Genomic DNA, 21,163 nt, shown 5'->3' on the forward strand with positions numbered 1-21,163 from the left:
TTTTCGATTCAGTTCATCGAGCTAGGCCATGAGATTAGCGAGTAGGCAGACTGGGGAGGATGAGTTCTTCGCATGCACCCCAGAGTTCAAACATCTCAAGGGTCTATGGAACCCGAAATCTGACATTTGGCGTGCCATGTAGGGGTGCGTCGGAGCCTCTCTTCCACTGGTCGACCCGCCACCGCTTCCACGGCTGAAGCCCGTCGAGCTCGTGCAGAGCGTCGGGCCGCCCTCATCGCTCGCGTTTCCTAGACGGCGCCTGCTGGCAGGCCTCACCGTCATTCCTGGTCGCTTGCCGCCAACGCTGCTACCGGCCTAGCAGGGCACGAGCAGCAAGCTTCGTCGTTGCACCCCTCCATGCGGCGTGATGAGCGCACCGCCACCCCGTCGCTGACTCCGGCTGGTTCGTCGTCCCATGCTCGTCGTGGGCCGGTAGATGCGTAGGCCACATTGCTAATGGCATACAAGCTCCTGTGCTATCGCCCCGTCGATGACCTCTACGAAGACTGGCTGGACCGCGTCGCAGAGTTTGTCAGCGCCGCCGGGGGCTCGCTTGCACCGTCTCTCTCGTTGCCTCACCCGCCGCCAGCTTAGGGTAACGTAGCCCACGGAGCACCTCTATCGACGTCCTGGGAATGGGGGTACCCAGATTTGCCTGCCTGCGGCCCATGGCATGGCTCCATTAACGGCCTGGTACGGCCCAGCTTCAACAGGAACAATCCAAGACCCTCACGAGGGGCCAAGCCTCGCGATGCGGATGACATCCAGGGCCTCCCTAGGGGGTTATCCTCACCAGGCTGGCTCCCGAGAAGAAGAGATATCAATGCAAGGTGCACCTCGCGAGGTTCACATGACATGAGCCATGACGACCAAGGCCAGGCGGGCGCCAACGGGCGCGGTGTACTAGCTTCCTCTTTTGTGCTAAGGAGGCAAGAACAGGCGCAGAGTCCTGAGGCGTCAAGCAAAGGTTTCCATTTCGGTGCAACAAGACCAAGACCGCTAGGATGGCAGGACGGAGGTCATCGTGGAGCCCACCGCGGCGTCACCACCAGAGGCTTTTGCAGGCGAAGACTACTTTTGTCAGGATAACTTGTACTAGTTGTCCCCCTTTGAATTTGGCCATTGTGGGATCCCTTCCCACCTATATTTGGGAAGAGGACCAAGGCCACTATAAATAGGACTTAGCCACCACCATAGAAGGGGACGGATCTCTCACATCATCCTCTCAGCCACTAGCTCATCGAGCTCAAGAACACCTCACCTCCTGAGGCTGTTCAACCACTATCCTATTTTATCCTCAGCTCCTCGAGGCAATCCACCACAAAGCTGGCGTAGGGTATTACACCACAAGGTGGCTCGAACTAGGATAAACTGTTGTGTCCCTTGTCCCTTGGGTTCATCTAGCTAGGCTATGGATTGGATGAGTGGGCAGACTGGGGAGGACGAGATCTTCTCACGCACCATAGAGTTTGAACCTCTCAAGGGTTTGCTTAACCCCGAATCTGACATTTGGCGCGCCGAGTAGGGGTGCGTCGAAGCTCCGCCTCTCCGCCCGCTCCGCCTCTCCATCCTCTCCATCTCTTCGTCTGCTTCATCCCTTCGTTCGGCTCTCATGGCGGGCGCCGCCCCTCTAGGTGGATCGACAGGCGCGCACGGAGGCGCCGAGGGCCTCTGGGCCTTCACCCTTGCCTTACGACAAGTGCAGTGGCCACCCAAGTTCAGGTCGGACCTGCCACCCTGATACGACAACGTGGCGGACCCGGCAGGCTTCCTCCAGGCGTATGAGGAGTCTGTCTGGCGGCAGGCGGTGACGACAAGGTCATGGCAAACTGGCTTCCCATGGCCCTCGAGGGCGCGCCGCGTGCCTGGCTTCTCAACCTGCCAGGATCTTCGGTGGCCTCCTGGGAGGAGTTGTGCAGCCTCCTCATTGCACGCTTTGTGGCACTGGTGCCTCACGCCGTCGCAGCACTCCTAGGTGGATCACAGGCGCCGCCCTCGGACCGCCATGTCAAGCGGTTCTCTCGCAAAGCGGGTGCCGGATGCGTGCAGTAGGGAGCTCCTCTAGGATGGGTGGCACCCAAGGACGACCTCACCTTCGACTCAAGGGACCATCCTGCGACCACCGCGGGGGCAGGCACGCTCCCAATGCTCTGCACACTACTAGGAAAAGGCCTACTAATGGCGCACCTAATTTGGCCATTAATGGCGCATTAGTGGTGCACCATTAGTAGCACGCCATTAGTATATTTTACTAATGGCGCACCACTGGTGCTCCATTAGTATCTGGTATACTAATGGCGCACCCCAGATGCGCCATTAGTATATACAATAGTGCGCCATTAGTATGCCTCCCAGGGGGCCATGTATACCCAGGTGCTTTGGCATACTAATGGCGCACGACAGCAAGATGCGCCATTAGTAACTTCGGCATACTAATGGCGCACTGTTTTATGATGCGCCATTAGTATCCTTTGGCATACTAATGGCACACTATGATGTGATGCGCCATTAGTATGAATATTAGGTTTTTTTATTTTTTAATTTTCTGTTTTTCGCACAGGTTACAAAATGTATAATTGGACAAAATATAGACAGCACACATCAACAACAGATTCATCGAATACAATAGAAGATTAGTCTCTGAATACAATTCATCATTTTAGTCTCCGAATACAAGTCATCATATTAGTCTCCGAATTGAAAAGACTGAACAAAGATAGAACATTATATTACAAGTCTCGAGACCGCGAGTTTGTCTTCACATTACAAGTCGATATCGATCATCTAAACTACCATCACATAGAAGAGAGCTGCGGTCATCACGATGAGCATCATCACGATGAAACTCGTCTTCATCCGGTTCCTCCAACGCTCCCTCCCCTCTCCCGCTAGAAAGCGGGCGTATCTAGATTTGGCCTCGGCCCTAGTGGCGTACCCTTTGTAACTGTTACCGCTGAATCGGTGAACCTGTCTCCGACACTCCTCCCAGTCGTCGTAGACTCCGGGAACCTTACCCTTGTACACGACATACCACGGCATCGCTATGCAGTAGCCAAACGAAACGTTAGTACCAATTCACAGACAATACATAAGCAATATATAAGTATGCAACAGAACGATCGGAAGAGAAAAGCAAGACATTAATAGCATCGATTACATCTTAAGTTGAATGACTCTCGAAACCAAAGAGACATACTACAAGTTCATTAAAGTTTAATTACAACATGAGCCAATCGATGTTTCAGAACTAGACACGGCATCACTGCTTTCGACTCGACTCAAGGGACTGGAGCGTGGATGAAGCCGCCATCTATCGTGGGAGTCATGAAAGAACGGGCGTTGTCAGCCTGCATTTGTAGGATTGGGTCAATGTCACTATTGGACGGTTGATTTCTGAGGTATAACTGCCCCGCGGTACGAAGGACATCTTGATGGATGATTTCCGCAAACTCCGACTGGATGCGAAAGAATTCTTGTCTGATGTCCGCGTCTTGGATTGCCGACACGCTCGCGGCCCAATCTTTGAGTCTACTCGGTAGCAGAAGTTGATGATGGTCCCGTACGATCGCCCGCATGTGATGGATGGCGTAGTAGGCACCCTTCTGACCGCCAGGCGGCTGCTTGACGCAGCAGAACGTCGTATTGTGGGAGAACACGTGCTTGCCGTACTTACGAATAGGCCTGGTGAAGGTGCCTCCAGATTTGACGTAGCCGGGGAGAACATCATCAAGAACCTTCTTGACATTTGTGTAGTCTACGTTCGACTGACGGTCCGGGTCAAAATACGTGGCCATGGAATATTTGGGGCTTAGGAGGATGAGCGTGCAACGTGTGTCACTGCAGAAAACACGGAATGTTAAAAGAAAAACGATCAAAATCTAAGAATTCATATGTTACGGGGCGGCTGAGGGGAGGACTTACTTGGGAAAGTAAGGCACGAGGAAGTTATCCTTATCTTGGTTTGCCAGAATGACGCCTTCGAGGTAAGAACTCGCGACTTGCCGGTCCCCAGCGCTGCCCAAGATCTTGGCACGCATGTAGAAGGGGTCGACTATCACGATGTCCGGGGTCTTGTCGCGAATGATCCGCATCTCCATACTCAGCGAAAATAGCCGAACGAAGGTGTAGTGCAGCGGATGAAGGTTCAACATAGCGTGGATGTCATCAAACCGCAGGACGATCGTACCCCCGATGGAGTTATCCACAAAGCCCTTGCCCTCTGGCACCTTGGCCGCGAAAACCGGGTATGCCACATCCTTCTCTCCGAGACGCCGCTTCTCCAAAGAAAGAACACTGTCATGCAGACTCCGCATAGCACCAGTTGCAGCATCGAGCATATTTCTCGGTAGCATCGGCCTACCCGCCACATGCACCCTCCTCGAGATATCCTCAGGTGAAGGTGGCCCGTCCTGAGCACGGATCGTACTCGGTGCCGGCTAGCCCGCACCCTTGTTAGTCTTTCTTTTGCGTGCCTTCTTCTTCTCCTGTAATGGGACCGAGTTCTGCTCACAGACTGCCTTCTTGAGTGTGTTGGGGCTGATCATATTTCGCACCTCGCCTATCTGAGGCTCGGTGAAGTCGGCAGCTGGAGGCGTCTCCTGAGAGCTGAACTGCAGACGACGCCTGTTGCAACTTGGCTTCTCCGCAGTACCAGCTAGATCACGCACGTCTTTTGTTGGGTTGGGTTCTTGAGAAGGAGGCCCCATGAAGTCGCCACCATACCCATGATCGGCAAAGTACTGATCGACGTTGGCAAATGTACCATCGTCGTCGTCGTTCTGATCCTGTGCCATATGCATGTTTGGATCCAGTGGCATTGGGATGTCCGGCACCGTTGCGGCGGTCTTGCCATGGGGCCGACTTGGCGCCGGCACGACTGGCGGTGTTGTCTTTGGGGTGGTGTCCCCCGCCCCCAAACGAATCTTGCTCTTCGGCCAAAGCAGGGGCCAGCTCAGGCAGGCGCTGAGGGTCATCATGTCATCATCGTCGGCCCCGACGGGTCGAATCAGAGGTAACAACTCGTCGCAGCCTGGCAGCACCCGAACCAGTTGAACCCTAAACAAGTTGGGTGGCATCTGGGTACCGTGGAACAAGGGGTTGCCCGGTTGAACGATTTTGCCCTTGGTGACATCGACCAACTCGTTGTTCACGAAGTGCAGGAGAGTGCACGGAACGTCGGCGGCGCCCTGTGAAAACATGTAGGGCGTCAGGGATGCCCAGTCAAAGGCAAGGAGATGAATTCCTCGGCCGAGAGAGGCTTAATTAGTTACCGTGATGATGGCGTCGAGCTCGGCTAATGTCGAGGCACCGCCAACGGCGGGCGTGCAGTTGACGGAGGGGCCGCTTGCTGCAGAGGTGCCGGCCGACGTACACCCGGGTGCATTAAGCTCCCGTGCCGGCATCGGAGACATCAATGCCGCCTCCGCCGAAGACACCAATGGCCCCGCCATCACGTTCTGCGAGTTGCTGGCCGTGAAGCAAGGAATCGGGGGCGGCCCCTGTTGGGCGCCCGCAATCCACGCACTAATCCCCTGGATCAAGGTAGGCACAATGGCGGTGATCATCGCTCCGAGTTGTTGTTGCACTTGCTCTTGGACAATCTCCGGAATCCACGCCACCTGTGCCCTGAGTTCTTGAACCTCGCGCGCCTGGCTTTCCGAGCTGGTCTTTTTCTCCTTTCGCCCACCAGTGTTATAGTATGACGACCATTTTGTCAACAAGCCTTTGCCGGCCACACGACCAGCTGACGTCGGCTTACTGAGCTTATCCTTGTTCTTCATTACATTCAACGCCCTATTTAGAGTGGTGTCCCAAGGGTTGCTCTTAGTCAACCCCGCGCTACTGCTTTCAGTCGCCTGCGGAAGGAATGTGAACCATTTAGAAATTTGGCTTCATTAATTAGAATGCAACCATATGGGGCTAATTACGCGGGGGTGTATTCCTTACCAGAACAAGCTCAAGCGCCCTGGTCTTCGGATCCGTGGTAAGCTCCTTTGTTTTCGGGTCCTTCTTGTACCGGGCCCTGACAAAGTTCGTGGTCTGCTTGTCACCGTATTTATCGAAGAGGGGCGGTAGGCCTTGCTCGGCACGGTCCGCCTCCTCCTTGTCCCATATAGGCTCCGCCACTCTGTAACCGCCGGGACCGAGTGTGTGTTCCCCTAAGTTCAGCTCCCGCATTTCTTTCCCCCACTTACTTGATTCGGAGCTTGCGGTGCTCGAGCAATTGATCTTGAAGTCGTTGTAGTCATCTTCGGTGATCGAAGGATTTTTCTCCTTGATCTTCTCATAACTCTCACCTTTCTCGATCATTCTCTTCACATTGCTTTTCCAAGTAGACAGGGCCGTGCTCATCTTCGTGAGGGCAGCATTGTTCACTTTATTCCCTTTGAGGCTTGTGTTTTCAAATTCAGCGGGGAACTTGTACCGTTCGTGCAGCTTCGTGAAGAGGAGGTTGCGCAAATTCCCTCGGTCAGGATGCCTAAGGTTCTCGGTGTTGATCGAGACGGTGCTCCGGAGAATGCACCCGAGCTGAAGCGAGTACCCCTTAACTATTCGTTCGTGCGCCGTTGGATTCCCGTTGGAGTCCACTTCAGTAACTTCCTCCTTGAGGGTGAGGAGCACGGTCGGGCGCCGGTCCTTCCGTTGCCTCTTCGGTTGGCTGCCATCTGTGCGTGCGCCACCATCATCAGTGGTGGCATCCTCGGCGGCACCATCAGTGGTGGCATCAGTGGGGTCATCCTCGGCGGTACCATCAGTGGTCTCAGGATCGGTGGGGAAGGCGGCTTCCTCATACAAGTGAGGTTGTTCCTCCATCTCCTGGGACAGCTCCCAGAATTTCTTGCCGCCCGAACCCCCGGCCTCATTGTTGTTGGCCATGTTTCTCTATAAATATGAACAAAGTTTGGTCAAAAAGTTGGTTATTGTCAAGGAACAAGATCATGGTCTCATCATTTAGGGTTTGTCGAGACCGAGGCATCCTAAAAGCTAAGCTTTTATCATTGAGGGTTTTTCGACGCCGAGGCACCCTAAAAGCCTAAGCTTTCATCATTTCGGTTTTTATCGACACCGAGGCACCCTAAAAGCCATGCATTAGTCACAAGTACGCCGGGGCACTTGATCCTACTTAATTAACTACTAAGATACCCCGGCCCATGCATTAGTCACAAGTACCCCATATGTCCTATTTTTAGCAAAGTCATGCTAAAATTCACGGAAAATTTCAGCATGACCTTTGCTGAAAATAGGACATATGGAGTACCCGAATTTGCCGGAACGGAAGTTAATCGACATTCCAGCAAACTCAAGGGCCTCTCGAGTGGACAAGGCAAAAAAGGACACGATGGTTGGAGACATGACCTTTGCCTAACAGTTCTGAACTCTTGCCAAAACTGAACACAACATATATATACCAAGCATCTTGCCAGCTAGTAGACCAGCTAGTAGACCATCATTTGTCAGGCCAAATTGAGGCCAAATAGAAAACCAATGTGGGCATGGCACAAAGTCCATGACCCAGAACAAGAGACATACCAAGCACTAAATGAGGACAGAAACAGACATTTAGAACAATTAGTTATTAGCTAAAATGTCTTGCTTGAATGCATCACAATTTATTCACTACTCCAAGGAGTACTATTTCTCACAATCCCAAGGAGAATAACTGGTAACAGAAAACAAAACACTTATGGTAGTATGTTGATGTCCAGCCAATGCACAGAAGTTAAAGGCACCCATTTAACTATGAAACAGCATTTTTTTGGAGCAACACTCTTAACACTGGAGAATGAAAACTAAACTCAGTCATTACTCATTAATACAAATTTTTTGGTAGCAAAGTAGATTGACAGCTCTTGCATAAGAGAACAGGAAAGTAGTGATTGTATAATAAATCATATAACTTACAGGAGGGGTTATCCGATATTCTGGCTTTATAACAACTTGTATGCCCATTGCAGCGAAACAATGAATTACGTTAGTAACCATGAACTGTTCTCAATAACAGTACAGAAGGGCACAATATTGGGCAGTTTGTTAGTCTGGCATGGTAGCAACAGTAAAATATATACAAGCAGGCACTCCCTTCTCTCTATACCAATTCAAAGTCCAACCAATGTCTCACAATATTTTTCAATTTTCAGCATGACCCCCTTCTTCGCGAGGAAGCATGCTCTGACAAGCTAAGTTAAGTTAAACATGTAATGGCCAAATTGGGGGAAATTACTAGCTAAACAAGTTTAAGCGCACACACATGCTGGCTACAAGAGAAATGATAGGGTTAAAAGACCAACAAACAAACTCGTGTAAAACTGCCTCAGTTTCAGGTCTAGATTGTTCAATTCCACTTTCCACTCACGAAACCACTCTCAGTTCGATCGAACGAAAGATCAATAGTGGCCAAAACTGAAGAAAAAACTGAATAAAAGCATGACTTGCATACAGAGCACATACCAAGCAGCGTCCTAAAATAGCAAGCATCAAATTAGTAGCAGTATCAAACTGGAAAAAGTACATCCATCGATTTCTAAGAATCGGTAGCATTAGCAAATTATCAACTAGCACTAAGCAGCAAGCAGCAAGCAGCAAAAGGGCACTGATTTAGTACCATTGACAGTTCACAGCAGCAAAAATCTGAGACGTACTAACACGAGCTATCAATCACAGTAGCAAAACAAATCCATTCGTCCATCTATTCAATATGCAACAGCAACATCCACCCATCCGGCTAACAGGGGGAACAGGGAGATGAGAGGCACCTGTTCTCGAAGGAGATGTGGGCGGCTGGTCGAAGCAGGGGCGACGGGAGGGCCGGGGGCTTGTCGAAGAAGAGCAGCAACGACGGGGGGGAGGGCTGGCGGGAGGCGGCCAGGCAGGGCCTAGCGCTGGCGATGCTGAGAGGAAGGGGCCGGCGATGCTGACCGGGCCGGCGAGGCAGGATCGCCCTGGCAGCGGTGCGGATCCTCCCTCGAAGGCTCGAACCCTAGCCGCTGTGGGAGGGAGGAGCGGGGTGGCAAAGGAGACGACTGTGGGGGCGTGGGGACTGCGGAGCGGGAGGAGGAGCCCGACGAGGTGGATGGGGCGGCGTCCGGGCCGCCGGAGACGAGGGGGAGGAAGGGGAGAGGGAGGCGGCGGGGGCGCGATGGAGGGAGGGAGAGGGAACTGGCGAGGGGGAGAGGGAAGGGGGGATCGGGCGAAGGGGGAGAGGGAAGGGGGGATCGGGCACAATACTAATGGCGCACCACCCCTCGGTGCGCCATAAGTACATCCATACTAATGGCGCACCTCACCGTGGTGCGCCATTAGTACTTTTTTTTCTTATAGCAATGGCACAATACTAATGGCGCACCACCCCTCGGTGCGCCATAAGTACATCCATACTAATGGCGCACCTCACTGTGGTGCGCCATTAGTATTTTTTTTATAAACAGTAATAATTTTTTAAACTTGTTTAAATCATAACAGTTATATTTTTTTTATAAGACAGTAACAGTAATATTTTTTTATAAGACAGTAATAATTTTTTTAAAAATATCATCAAACAGTAATGCCGGTGGAGCGGGGGAGGGTGCGCGGGGTGCGGGGGGTCGGCGGCGGCGGTTGAGTAGGGGAATCGAGGGTGCGGGGGGTCGGCGGCGGCGGCCGGTGGACCGGGGGGTGCTCGGCGGCGAGGGGGACCGGATCTGGCGAGGTGGGATAGCGATCGAGATGGAGGGGGATCGAGATTGAGTGTCCATGAAATTTAAAAATATTCATGATAGTTCAAAAAGTGCCCATGAAATACAATCGAGAAATGAAGGCTACGATTTAAATACAATCGATCTTAGCTAGCTATCTGTTCACAATCTTCTTGCCCTTCTTTTTCGCAAATGGAGTTCTTCTATGGAACGGACGTCCTTTAGGTAGGGTGGTCCTGCTTCTTCTTGTGGTGTATGCTGCTACTTCACCATCGTCGTCATGTTCGATCCTCGGGTCGCCATACTTGTCGAAGTCTTGCTCATTGGCTACTCCATCCATTCCGATGATCTTCCTTTTACCTCTCATCACGAGAACACGACTGGGCTTTGACGGGTCGGTAATGAAGAAGCATTGGTCCACTTGGGAAGCCAGTACCCATGGCTCATTTTTCGCGGTGACGTTTGCGCCCGCGGTCTTGGATTTGGCTTCGGGTATAACCATGGTGGTGAAATACCGGTCTTCTTTTAGGACGCTCTTGGCCCATCTGACACGGAACATTGGGACCTTCTCTCCAGCGTAGCTCAGCTCCCAGATCTCCTCGATCCTTCCGTAGTATCTGTCCTTGTCGTTACCGGTGTAGGATTCCATCGTTACCCCGGAGTTCTCATAACCATTGCTCTTCATGTCCTTGGCCTCGGTGTAGAATGTGTAGCCGTTGATATCGTACGCCTCATAGGTCATCAGGTTGTGCTCGGCGCCCTGTGACAAGGCAAATATGAATTGTTCTTCCGCGGAAGAATCCTCATGTAAAGGGTATGACAGAAGCTTCTGCTTGAACCAACGCGTGAAACATGAGTTGTGCTCTTTGAGTATATCTCCGTCCGTCCTCTGTTGGCCTCAATCATTGTACGTCTTCTTAATAAAGGTTTTGTGCTGTACCACCCAAGGATCGACCACGTCTATGTGTTGTAGCGCGACTAGGTTTGCTCTTTCAAAGTCGGCGAGTCGACCCTCGAAGTCGACATGCATTTCGCGACGACCCTCATGGTGACCCTATCCAGCGAGACTGCCGAGGTGCCTGTTGACGGGCAGACCAACGGGGTTCTCGATGCCTAGATAATTCATGCAGTAGGAGATGCACTCTTCGGTCAGAAAGCCCCTGGCTATGCTTCCCTCTGGACGTGACATGTTGCGAACGTATCCTTTGATGACACCATTCATCCTTTCGAACGGCATCATGCTGTGCAGGAACGTCGGCCCGAGTTGGATGATATCGTCCATGATATGGACCAGCCGATGCACCATAACGTCGAAGAATGCGGGCGGGAAGTACATCTCAAGCTCGCATAGTATCACCACGATCTCTTCCTGTAGCCTTCTGAGTTGCCTCACGCCAACAGACTTCCGAGAGATGACGTCGAAAAAGTTGCATAGGCCAAATAGGGTTTCACGGACGTGCGCGTCCATGATCCCACGGATTGCAACTAGAAGTATCTGCGTCATCAGCACGCGACAGTCGTGAGACTTCATCCCGCTGAACTTCAGCTTCGCTGGGTCTAGGTATCTGCTTATCTTCCCCGCGTAACCGTAAGGAAGTTTTACTCCTATGAGGCAGGTGAAAAACTGCTCGATCTCCTCCTGACATAGAGTGAAGCACGCGGGAGGGTAGTCATTTCCGGTCTTCTTGGCCTTCTTTCCTTTGCGACGACTTTTCGTGTCCTGCTTCGCCTCATCATCATCATCATCATCATGATCATCATATATAGCGTGAAGCTCCTGCCTGATGCCCATTGATTTCATGTTTGCCCTTACTTTCGGCCCATCTTTGGTCCTCTCTGGCATGTTGAGCAGGGTACCAAGCAGACTCTCGCACACGTTCTTCGTGATATGCATGACATCAAGGCTGTGAGGCACACGGTGGATCTTCCAGTACGGCAAGTCCCAGAAAACAGACCTCGTTTTCCATACCTTTAGCAGCGGCTCTGGCGCCTTTCGCTTCTTTCCCGGCTCTGGCGCCTTTTGCTTCTTTCCCGGCAGTGGGCAGTCTTTCCAATTTTTCAACAGCTCGTCTATTTCCTCGCCGCTCCTCGTACGCGGGCGTCCTCGGGGTTTGGTTTCACCATCGAACAGATCCTTGCATTTTCTCCACGGGTCATCATCGCGAAGCCACCTTCGATGTCCCATGAACACGGTTTTCGAAGACCCGAGATCTCTATCTAGCTGGCGATACGTTGTGTCATCCATGCACCTGACGCATCCAGAAAATCCGTGGACCACCTGCCCCGCGACATATCCGTAACCGAGATAGTCGTGCACCGTCGTGAGCAGCGCGGCTCTCATAGGGAAATATTCTTTTTCTACGGCGTCCCACGTATTGGCTGGCGTTTTCCACAGGGTGTCAAGCTCCTCTTTCAGCAGCCCCAGATACAGATTGATGTCGTTCCCTGGTTGTTTCGGTCCTTCAATTAGCATACTCATGTGAATGTACTTCCTCTTCATGCACAACCAGGGGGGAAGGTTGTACATCCACACAAACACAGGCCAGGTGCTATGTGTGCTTCTCTGGCTGCCAAACGGATTGACTCCATCGGTGCTTGCGCCCAGCACGATGTTCCTTGTATCGTTCCCAAATTCTAGGTCTTTGAAGTTCAACGCTTGCCACTGGCTCGCATCCTTAGGGTGACTCAGCATCTTGTCTTTTTTATCTATCTCCGGATCATTTGCATCATCTTCTCGCTTCTTCTCCTCCCTATCCGCGTGCCAACGCAGGAGCTTTGCTACCTTAGGGTCCGCGAAATACCGCTGCAGACGAGGAGTGATCGGAAAGTACCACACCACTTTTTGAGGAGCTTTCTTCCTCTTCTTGTATCGAGTGACGCTGCACACCGGACATATGGTACACTCCGCGTGCTCGTCCCGATAAATGATGCAATTGTTCATGCACACATGGTATTTCCCGTGTGGTAAATCCAGAGGACACACGATTTTCTTCGCCTCCTCCAAACTGGTCGGGCACTTGTTCCCCTCGCGAAGACGTTCGTGCCAGAATGACATGTTCTCGTCGAAGCATGCGTCGGTCATTTTGTGTTTTACCTTCATCTCCAGAGCCATGAGCGTTACTTTTAGGTGGGTATCCTCGGGCCTGTATCCTTCATACAATGGAGTAACCGCGTCTAACTCAAGTTGATCCATCTTGGCTTTCTCTCGGGTGGCAGCTCTTGCGTTATCCGTCTGCTTGAGAAGCAGCTCTTGAATATGAGGGTCCTGCACCCAGCCCATCGATGGTCCAGCGTTGTCTGCTCTGCCAGCATCATCATCTTCATGATCATGCCCGTCGTCTGCTCCGGCATTTTCCTCATCATCATGTCCTGCATCTTCTACATGATGACTGTGTACAGCATCACCGTCGTGATCATCTCCTGGGGATTCTTCGTCTTCTCGCCCGCCCGAGCCGCGGTGGTTGTCTTGCTGCCCTTCCTCATTTCTTGCCCGGCCCCCATGGACGACTTCGTAGTCATCTTCATCACCTTGCCACCGATAGCCATCCATGAAACCACGCAAGAGCAGGTGGTCCCGCACCATCCCGGATTCCGGGTCCGCAATAAGGCTCTTCAGCTTGCATCTTCGACACGGACATCTTATCTCCGTCTCGTTCTTTTGAAGCATCTCGGCCTTCGCGGACCTCAAGAACCTATTCACGATGCCTTCGGTCATCATGCGGACCATGGTCACCTGCGGGGTAGAGCAAAACGATATTTTAGAACCAAGAAAAAATTTGGCATGACTTTCCCTAAAAATAGGACCAAAAAGAATGCTTAATGCCAAAATTCTCGCTGAAACGGAAATGAATCAACATTCCGGCAAAATATTGGCAACTATCGAATTTCAAATACCGGTACACCTCCAAACATAAACACATATGCAACACCACAAACATATGCAACACCATGAACATACATAGATCTAGCTAGGCCATAAAAAGTGCATGTGCACATTGTTGTAGGGAGAACAACATAAATATAGCTTCCCCCCTTACTTACCTATCAAAACAAGGTAATTTAACCACTTAAATTGAATGAATCTAAGGTGGAAATGAGGTGAAAAAGAGGAGGCACCCGAGACAAGGAGGAGGTGGAGAGAATGAAGTGGGGAGAAAGTGAGTGTGGGTAGGAGAGGCTGTCCAAAATATCTTGTTGCTGCCCACTTACTAATGGCGCACCAACACTAAATGCGCCATTAGTAATCCAGGTTACTAATGGCGCACCTCCTGGTGGTGCGCCATTAGTTGTTTTGCAAAAAAAATACTAATGGCGCACTGTCCCACAGTGCACCATTACTAGTTTAAACTAGTAATGGCACACGGTGGAACAGTGCGCCATTAGTAGTTTTGCAAAAAAAGGGAATAAAAAATATAATAAAAAAACAACATTAGTGGCGCACTTTCCGGCAGGTGCGCCATTACTAGTTACAACTAGTAATGGCGCACTGTGTCTGGATGCGCCATTAGTATGTTTGGACAGGCGCACTAGTTAAAAAAAATTGATACTAATGGCGCACCCGGGGCCAGGTGCGCCATTAGTAGTTTCAACTCTAATGGCGTATCAGAAGGTGGTGCGCCATTAGTATACTAATGGCGCACCGCTTGTCTGGTGCGCCATTAGTGTCAATCCCATCTATAGCCCTTTTTCTAGTAGTGGCACCTCCACCATCTGCAACATAGCGGTAACCAAGACCCTCATCGACGACGGGGCTGGCCTCAATGTGCTCTCCATGGAAGCTTTTGGCTTGCTTCACGTGTCACATGGCCGGCTCCGCCCCACCAAGCCATTCTTCGGGGTTATCGACGTCTCTACCAGCCCTCTGGGGCAGATCTGCCTCCCCATCACTTTAGGCACCCACGACAACTACTACACCGAGCTCATTAACTTCGACATCGCCCGCATCGGTCTCCCGTACAACGCCATCCTCGGGTACCCAGCCTTGGCCAAGTTCATGGCGGCAACTCAACTTGCCTACAACCTCATGAAGATGCCAGGAAGCAGCTGTGTCCTCATCGTGGCCGGAGACACCAAGGAGCAGCTGGCAGCTCTCAAACTCACCTTCAGAGCCGCGACTGCCATGCGGCCAAAAGCGGAAGGGGCCCCTGAGGTCCCGGGGGCTGTGCCGGCAAAAAAGAAGCAGTTTCTCTCAAGATCGGGCAGAGATGAAGCAGGTGCCGGTTGACGAGAATAGGGCATCAGGAGCCACTTTCACCATAGGTGCCAACCTGGCCCCAGACTAAGAGAAGGCATTGGTCGATTTCTTGCGCGTGAACAAGGAGGTGTTCGCATGGGAGCCCAAGGACCTGGTTGGAGTCCCAAGGGGGGTGATCGAGCACCACCTCAGGGTGTGCCCTAATGTGCGCCTAGTGAAGCAGAGGGCGTGGCGGTAGTCCACAGAGAAGCAGTCGTTCATCGTCCAAGAAACCCGCAAGCTGCAAGATGCTGGTGTCATTCGGGAGGTGCGATACCCAGAATGGTTGGCAAACCCGGTCATCGTCCCCAAGAAAGGCGGGAAGGAACGCATGTGCATCAATTTCACCAACCTCAACAAGGCTTACCCTCAAGACCCCTTTCCGCTACCGCGCATCAACCAGATTGTCGACTCCACCGTCGAGTGCGACCTACTATGCTTCCTGGACACATTCTTAGGGTATCACCAAATCAAGATGGCAGTGCAGGATGTCGAGAAGACAGCCTTCCTGACCCCGTGCGGAGTCTACTGCTACACCTACATGCCTTTAAGGCTGCGTAACACTGGAGCAACCTTCCAGCGGCTGATGCACATCGCTCTGGGCCAACTACTCGGGATGAGCGCTGAGGCCTACGTCGACGACATAGTGTTGAAGTCTCAGGAGGCAAGGACCCTCATCGAGGACCTGGAAGAGACTTTCGTCAGCCTGTGCAAGGTGCACCTGCGGCTCAACCCGGAGAAATGTGTGTTTGGCGTCCCCTCTGGCAAGCGGTTGGGCTTTCTGGTGTCACATAGGGGGATCGAGGCAAACCCAAAGAAGGTCAAGGCAGTAGAAAGGATGAGTCCTTCACAGACTCTCAAGGAGATGCAAAAGCTGGCGGGCTGCGTGATCTCGCTGGGGTGCTTCATCTCCAAGCTAGGGGAGCGTGCCCTCCTGTTCTTCAAGCTGATGAAAAAGAAGGGCCCATTCGAGTGGACTCTGGAGGCTGACGCAGCATTCCAAGACCTCAAAAGATATCTCACTAGCCCGACGGTGATGGTGGCGCCACGTCCTCTCAAGCCCCTGGTGCTTTACCTAGACGGCATGCCTCACTCGGCCAGCGCAGCGCTGGTGGCCATCTGGGAGGAGCGCCAGGCCAAGGGCCTACCACACGACACCACATGCTCGGTTGAGATGATGCAGCCCCAAGACGGGGCCCTTGAAGCCACGGCAGCGCCAACAGATGACCAAGTTCCACAAGATGGCGCTCATGGTGCCGCAGTTGCCCCAATAAGTGACCAAGCTCCCGAGGTCACCAACCTCAGGAGGTTTCGGACTCCACCAACACTTCCGCCCTTGTAGAGCACCCAGTGTACATTGTCATCACGGTACTGTGGGACATGCGGGCACGCTACCCCATGCTGTAGAAGCTCTTGCTCGCACTCCTCGTCACCTCGCGCAAGCTGTGCCACTACTTCCAAGCCCACCCCATCAAGGTCGTCTCGTCTTACCCACTAGAGAGGGTGCTCTGGATCCCCAATGTTGCGGGTAGGGTCGCCGAGTGGAACGTCGAATTACACTCATTTCAGTTGGAGTTCAACACCACCGGGGTCATCAAGGGTGCTGCAATCGCCGACTTTATGGCGGAATGGACTGATGCTCCAAGGTCAGAAGCGGGCGCGGAACACCACCGGAAGCACCAGATGGCTGGGTCTTGTACTTCGATGGCGCCTTCGCACGATAGGGTGCGGGGGCTGGAGTCGTGCTCATTTCGCCCACTCAGGAAAAGCTCTACTACGCCGTGTAGCTCTACTTCAAACATGGCAAAAAGGTCTCCAACAACATCGCGGAGTACGGAGGCTTGATTGCTAGCCTCAAGGCCGCGACCGCGTTGGGTGTGAAGCACCTCACCATAAAGGGCGACTCTCAGCTCCTCATCAACTTCTCCAACAAGGTGTACGAGCTGAAGGATGAAAACATGGAGGCATACCTGGCGGAGGTACGCAAAATTGAGAAGAAATTCTTAGGCCTGGAGCTGCAGCACGTGCCTCATGGCATGAACAAGTAAGCCGACTATATCGCCAAGAGAGCATCCAAGCGCCAGCCTCAGGAGCCCAGTGTCTTCAAGGAGCGGTTCTTAAAGCTTTCAGCAGCCCCTCCGGCTGCGGAGCCAACACTACCCCAGGAGGAGCTCCCCCCAGCACCACCCTCGGGAGCCCCCGCCTGCGGCCCGACCTCGGGAGCACGCCTGCTCCTCGCGCTCGAGCCTCAAGAGGGGTGTTGGACCAAAGAATTCAAGGCGTACCTACTGCAGGGAACCTTGCCAGAGAAGAAGGAAGACGCGGAGCGCATGGCTCGGTAGGCCACAGCCTAATGCATTCAGGACGGTGAGCTCTACTAAAAACGACCGAACGATGTTTCCTTGTGATGCATCTCTAGGGAGCAGGGGTACGAGTTGTAAGCTGACATACACAGCGGAGACTGCGAGCATCACTCGCCATCGCGCACCTTGGTGGGCAAGGCGTTCCGCAGCGGGTTCTACTGGCCCACGGCGCTCAACGACGCGACCGAGCTAGTGAAATCATGTGAAGCTTGCCAGTTCCATGCCAAGCAAATCCACCTGCCTACTCAGGGCCTCCAGACCATTCCTCTCACATGGCCGTTCGTGTTCTGGGGGCTGGACATCTTGGGACCATTCCCACGAGCACCCGGGGGCTACCGCTACCTCTACGTCGCCATCGACAAGTGCACCAAGTGGGTGGAGGTGGAAGCCGTCTGCACCATCCTGGCCACCTCAGCTGTCAAGTTCATCAAGGGCCTCGTGAGCCGCTTCGGGATCCCTAACCGTATCATCAGTTACAATGGCTCGCAGTTCACTAGCAACCTCTTCCAAACGTATTGTGCTAACCTTTGAACGCATATATGCTACACCTCAATGGCACACTCCAGAAGCAACGGCCAAGCTAAGTGCGCCAACGCGGAGTTTCTAAGAGGCCTCAAGATAAGAACCTTCAAGAAGAAGCTCAAGTCCTGCGGCAGGGGCTGGCTCGATGAGCTCCAGTCCGTGTTGTGGTCCATCCGCACCACCGCCACCAAGCCGATGGGCGAGACCCTGTTCTTCCTCCTCTACGGAGTCAAAGCGGTTCTCCCTCACGAGGTCAAGCATCGCTCCACGCGGGTCTTGGAGTTTGACGAGGCAAGCCAGGATGGCACGCGGGTGAAGGAAATATGCCCTAGAGGCAATAATAAAGTTGTTATTTATATTTCCTTATATCATGATAAATGTTTATTATTCATGCTAGAATTGTATTAACCGGAATCTTAGTACATGTGTGAATACATAGACAAATAGAGTGTCCCTAGTATGCCTCTACTTGACTAGCTCGTTAATCAAAGATGGTTAAGTTTCCTAGCCATGGACATGTGTTGTCGTTTGATGAACGGGATCACATCATTAGAGAATGATGTGATGGACTAGACCCATCCATTAGCTTAGCACTATGATCATTTAGTTTATTGCTATTTCTTTCTTCATGACTTATACATGTTCCTATGACTTTGAGATTATGCAACTCCCGAATACCGGAGGAACACTTTGTGTGCTATCAAACGTCAGAACATAAATGGGTGATTATAAAGATGCTCTAGAGGTGTCTCTGATGGTGTTTGTTAAGTTGGCATAGATCGAGATTAGGATTTCTCACTCCGATTATCGGAGAGGTATCTCTGGGCCCTCTCGGTAATGCACATCACTATAAGCCTTGCAAGCAATGTGACTAATGAGTTAGTTGCGGGATGATGCATTACAGAACGAGTAAAGAGACTTGCCGGTGACGAGATTGAACTAGGTATGATGATACCGATGATCGAATCTCGGGCAAGTAACATACCGATGACAAAGGGAACAACGTATGTTGTTGTGCGATTTGACCGATAAAGATCTTCGTAGAATATGTAGGAACCAATATGAGCATCTAGGTTCCTCTATTGGTTATTGACAGGAGATGTGTCTCGGTCATGTCTACATAGTTCTCGAACCCGTAGGGTCCGCACGCTTAATGCTTGATGACGATATGTATTATGAGTTATGTGATTTGATGTACCGAAGGTTGCTCGGAGTCCTGGATGAGATCACGGACAGGACGAGGAGTCTCTAAATGGTCGAGACATCAAGATTCATATATTGGAAGGTTACATTCGGATATCGGAATGGTTCAGGTCTTTTCGGATAAGTTTCGGAGTACCAGGGGTTACCGGAACCCCCTCCGAGAAGTTATTAAGCCTTCTCGGCCTAGTGGTGGAAGAGAGGAGGCAGGCCAAGTGGAGGCGCCCCCCTAGCCCAAAACGAATTGGACTAGGGCTAGGGGGCCGTACCCCCCTTTCCTTCTCTTCTTCCTCTCCTTCCTTCTTCTCCTACTTAGACTAGGAAAGTGGGAAACCTACTCCTACTAGGAGTAGGAATCCCCCCTTGGGCGCGCCCCTTGAGGCCGGCCCTCCTCCTCCTCCCCTCCTTTATATATGGGGGAGGGGGGAACCCCATAGACAGACAAGTTGATCTTTAGCCGTGTGCGGTGCCCCCCTCCATAGTTTTCCACCTCGGTCATATTGTCGCAGTGCTTAGGCGAAGCCCTGCGTCGGTAACTTCATCATCACCGTCACCATGTCGTCGTGCTGACAGAAATCACCCTTGGCCTCAGCTAGATCAAGAGTATGAGGGACGTCACCGAGCTGAATGTGTGCAGATCATGGAGGTGTCGTGCATTCGGTACTTGATCGGTTGGATCGCGAAGACGTTCGACTACATCAACCGCATTACTCAACGCTTCCGCTTTTGGTATACGAGGGTACGTAGACACACTCTCCCCTCTCCTTGCTATGCATATCCTAGATAGATCTTGCGTGATCGTAGGAAATTTTTTGATATACCATGTTCCCAACAGCGGGGGATGGACCTCGTGCTAGGGGAGGAACGTCGCCATCAAGCATCGCTCCGAGCAGCAAGGTGCTAGCAGGCGCTGCAGCGGTACCACTGCCGCAGTGTCCGCTCCTGGACGCTCGAGGTGGGTGATCTCGTCCTGAGGTGGGCGCTCTCCAAGGAAGGGTTGCATAAGCTCTCACCCATGTGGGAGGTCCCGTTTAGGATTGCCCGCGTCTCCAGGCTTGGTGCCGTGCGCTTGGAGACGCAGGACAGGATCCTCATCCAGAACGCCCAGAACATCCAGCACCTCCGGAAGTTCTACCCATGAAGCAAGGCCCAATGCCTATGACGGTTTCCGCTCGTGACACTCTCGCGTAATAATGAGTGGGGTTGTACACGCCCTAGAGTATTCAGAGAGCCGCCCTCGGGCCTCGGGGGCTCCCTCCCATGTCCTAGTGGCAGCACTTAGCTCCGCGCTGGTGAGAAGACTAGTCTAGGTGCCGGACACGGCTCTTCATTTGCTTACTTTCTGTAGTTGGCTGCCCCCCTTTCTTTTAATGGAATTTGGAGTTCTTGCATTTTGGATTGCCAAGTTGGATTGCCCCCTCATCTTTTCTCTTGGCCGTCGGTCTCGGCCCAGGAGGGGCGGTAGTTGCCCGTCACTCTTCCTCCCGTGTCTGACGTGCGGGGGCAGGGCTGGTGTGTGCGTCGGGCCTGCCCCATGCCGCGAACACACTTCACCACAGGCTTGCCCCCCCAGGGCCATGGCTTTTTCTATCCTTGCAAGACACTCTTGAACGAGCTTGTGATTTGCAAATCTTCTTAAGTCCGTGCCCCCCGGGTACCGCGATGCAATGCACTAAGCCACGACTAGCTCATGTGTGAGGGATCGCACAAGGAAGAACAGGACACCCAGCAAATTTTATAACTATTCTTCAGCTTCACGATGTCTCCCGAGGCCAGCGACCCCTGAGTCAGCAGCGAGGGGGCCTCACGAGGTGCTACAGGGCGTGCCTCGTGAGGTGCGAGACTATCGCAAGCATATCAAGCTAAGTTATCCTACTGCACTACCCGAAACGTGAACATCACGACATACATTAGAGCAACAAGCATGGTTCATTACATGCCCCAGCTGGGCCCCCTACTTTTTTCAATGCAGGAAAAAGGAAAAGGCAAAACAAAAGTGGTCCACGCAACCACGGCAGCCCCTGAGGCCGGGCATCGGAGGCCCCCCGAGCTCAGCCCGAGCCTTCCCTCCCGCTTCACCGGAGCGTAGAAATGAGATGATCCGCCACCGTCATTGAAGCGAGCCCAGCGACGCAGCGGCTAGTCGTAGCTTCCACTGCTTGAGCTCTCGCTAG

The 21,163-nt window shown here is 52.4% G+C and overlaps 1 protein-coding gene across 1 annotated transcript; it reads left to right on the forward strand.

Moving 5' to 3' along the window:
* The first annotated feature begins 15,379 nt into the window (after nucleotides 1-15,379).
* On the forward strand, nucleotides 15,380-20,130 carry LOC147979897 (uncharacterized). The gene is made up of 6 exons (XM_087515384.1): nucleotides 15,380-16,195; nucleotides 16,312-16,629; nucleotides 16,716-16,883; nucleotides 16,971-17,242; nucleotides 17,360-17,705; nucleotides 19,897-20,130. Exons 1-6 carry the CDS (start codon nucleotides 15,380-15,382, stop codon nucleotides 20,128-20,130), a joined length of 2,154 nt encoding a protein of 717 aa, XP_087371510.1.
* The last annotated feature ends 1,033 nt before the right edge of the window (nucleotides 20,131-21,163 follow it).

Source organism: Triticum urartu, chromosome 3A (genome assembly GCF_056163025.1).
Source record: "Triticum urartu cultivar PI428250 chromosome 3A, HENAU_Tu73, whole genome shotgun sequence".
Lineage (NCBI taxonomy): Eukaryota > Viridiplantae > Streptophyta > Magnoliopsida > Poales > Poaceae > Triticum > Triticum urartu.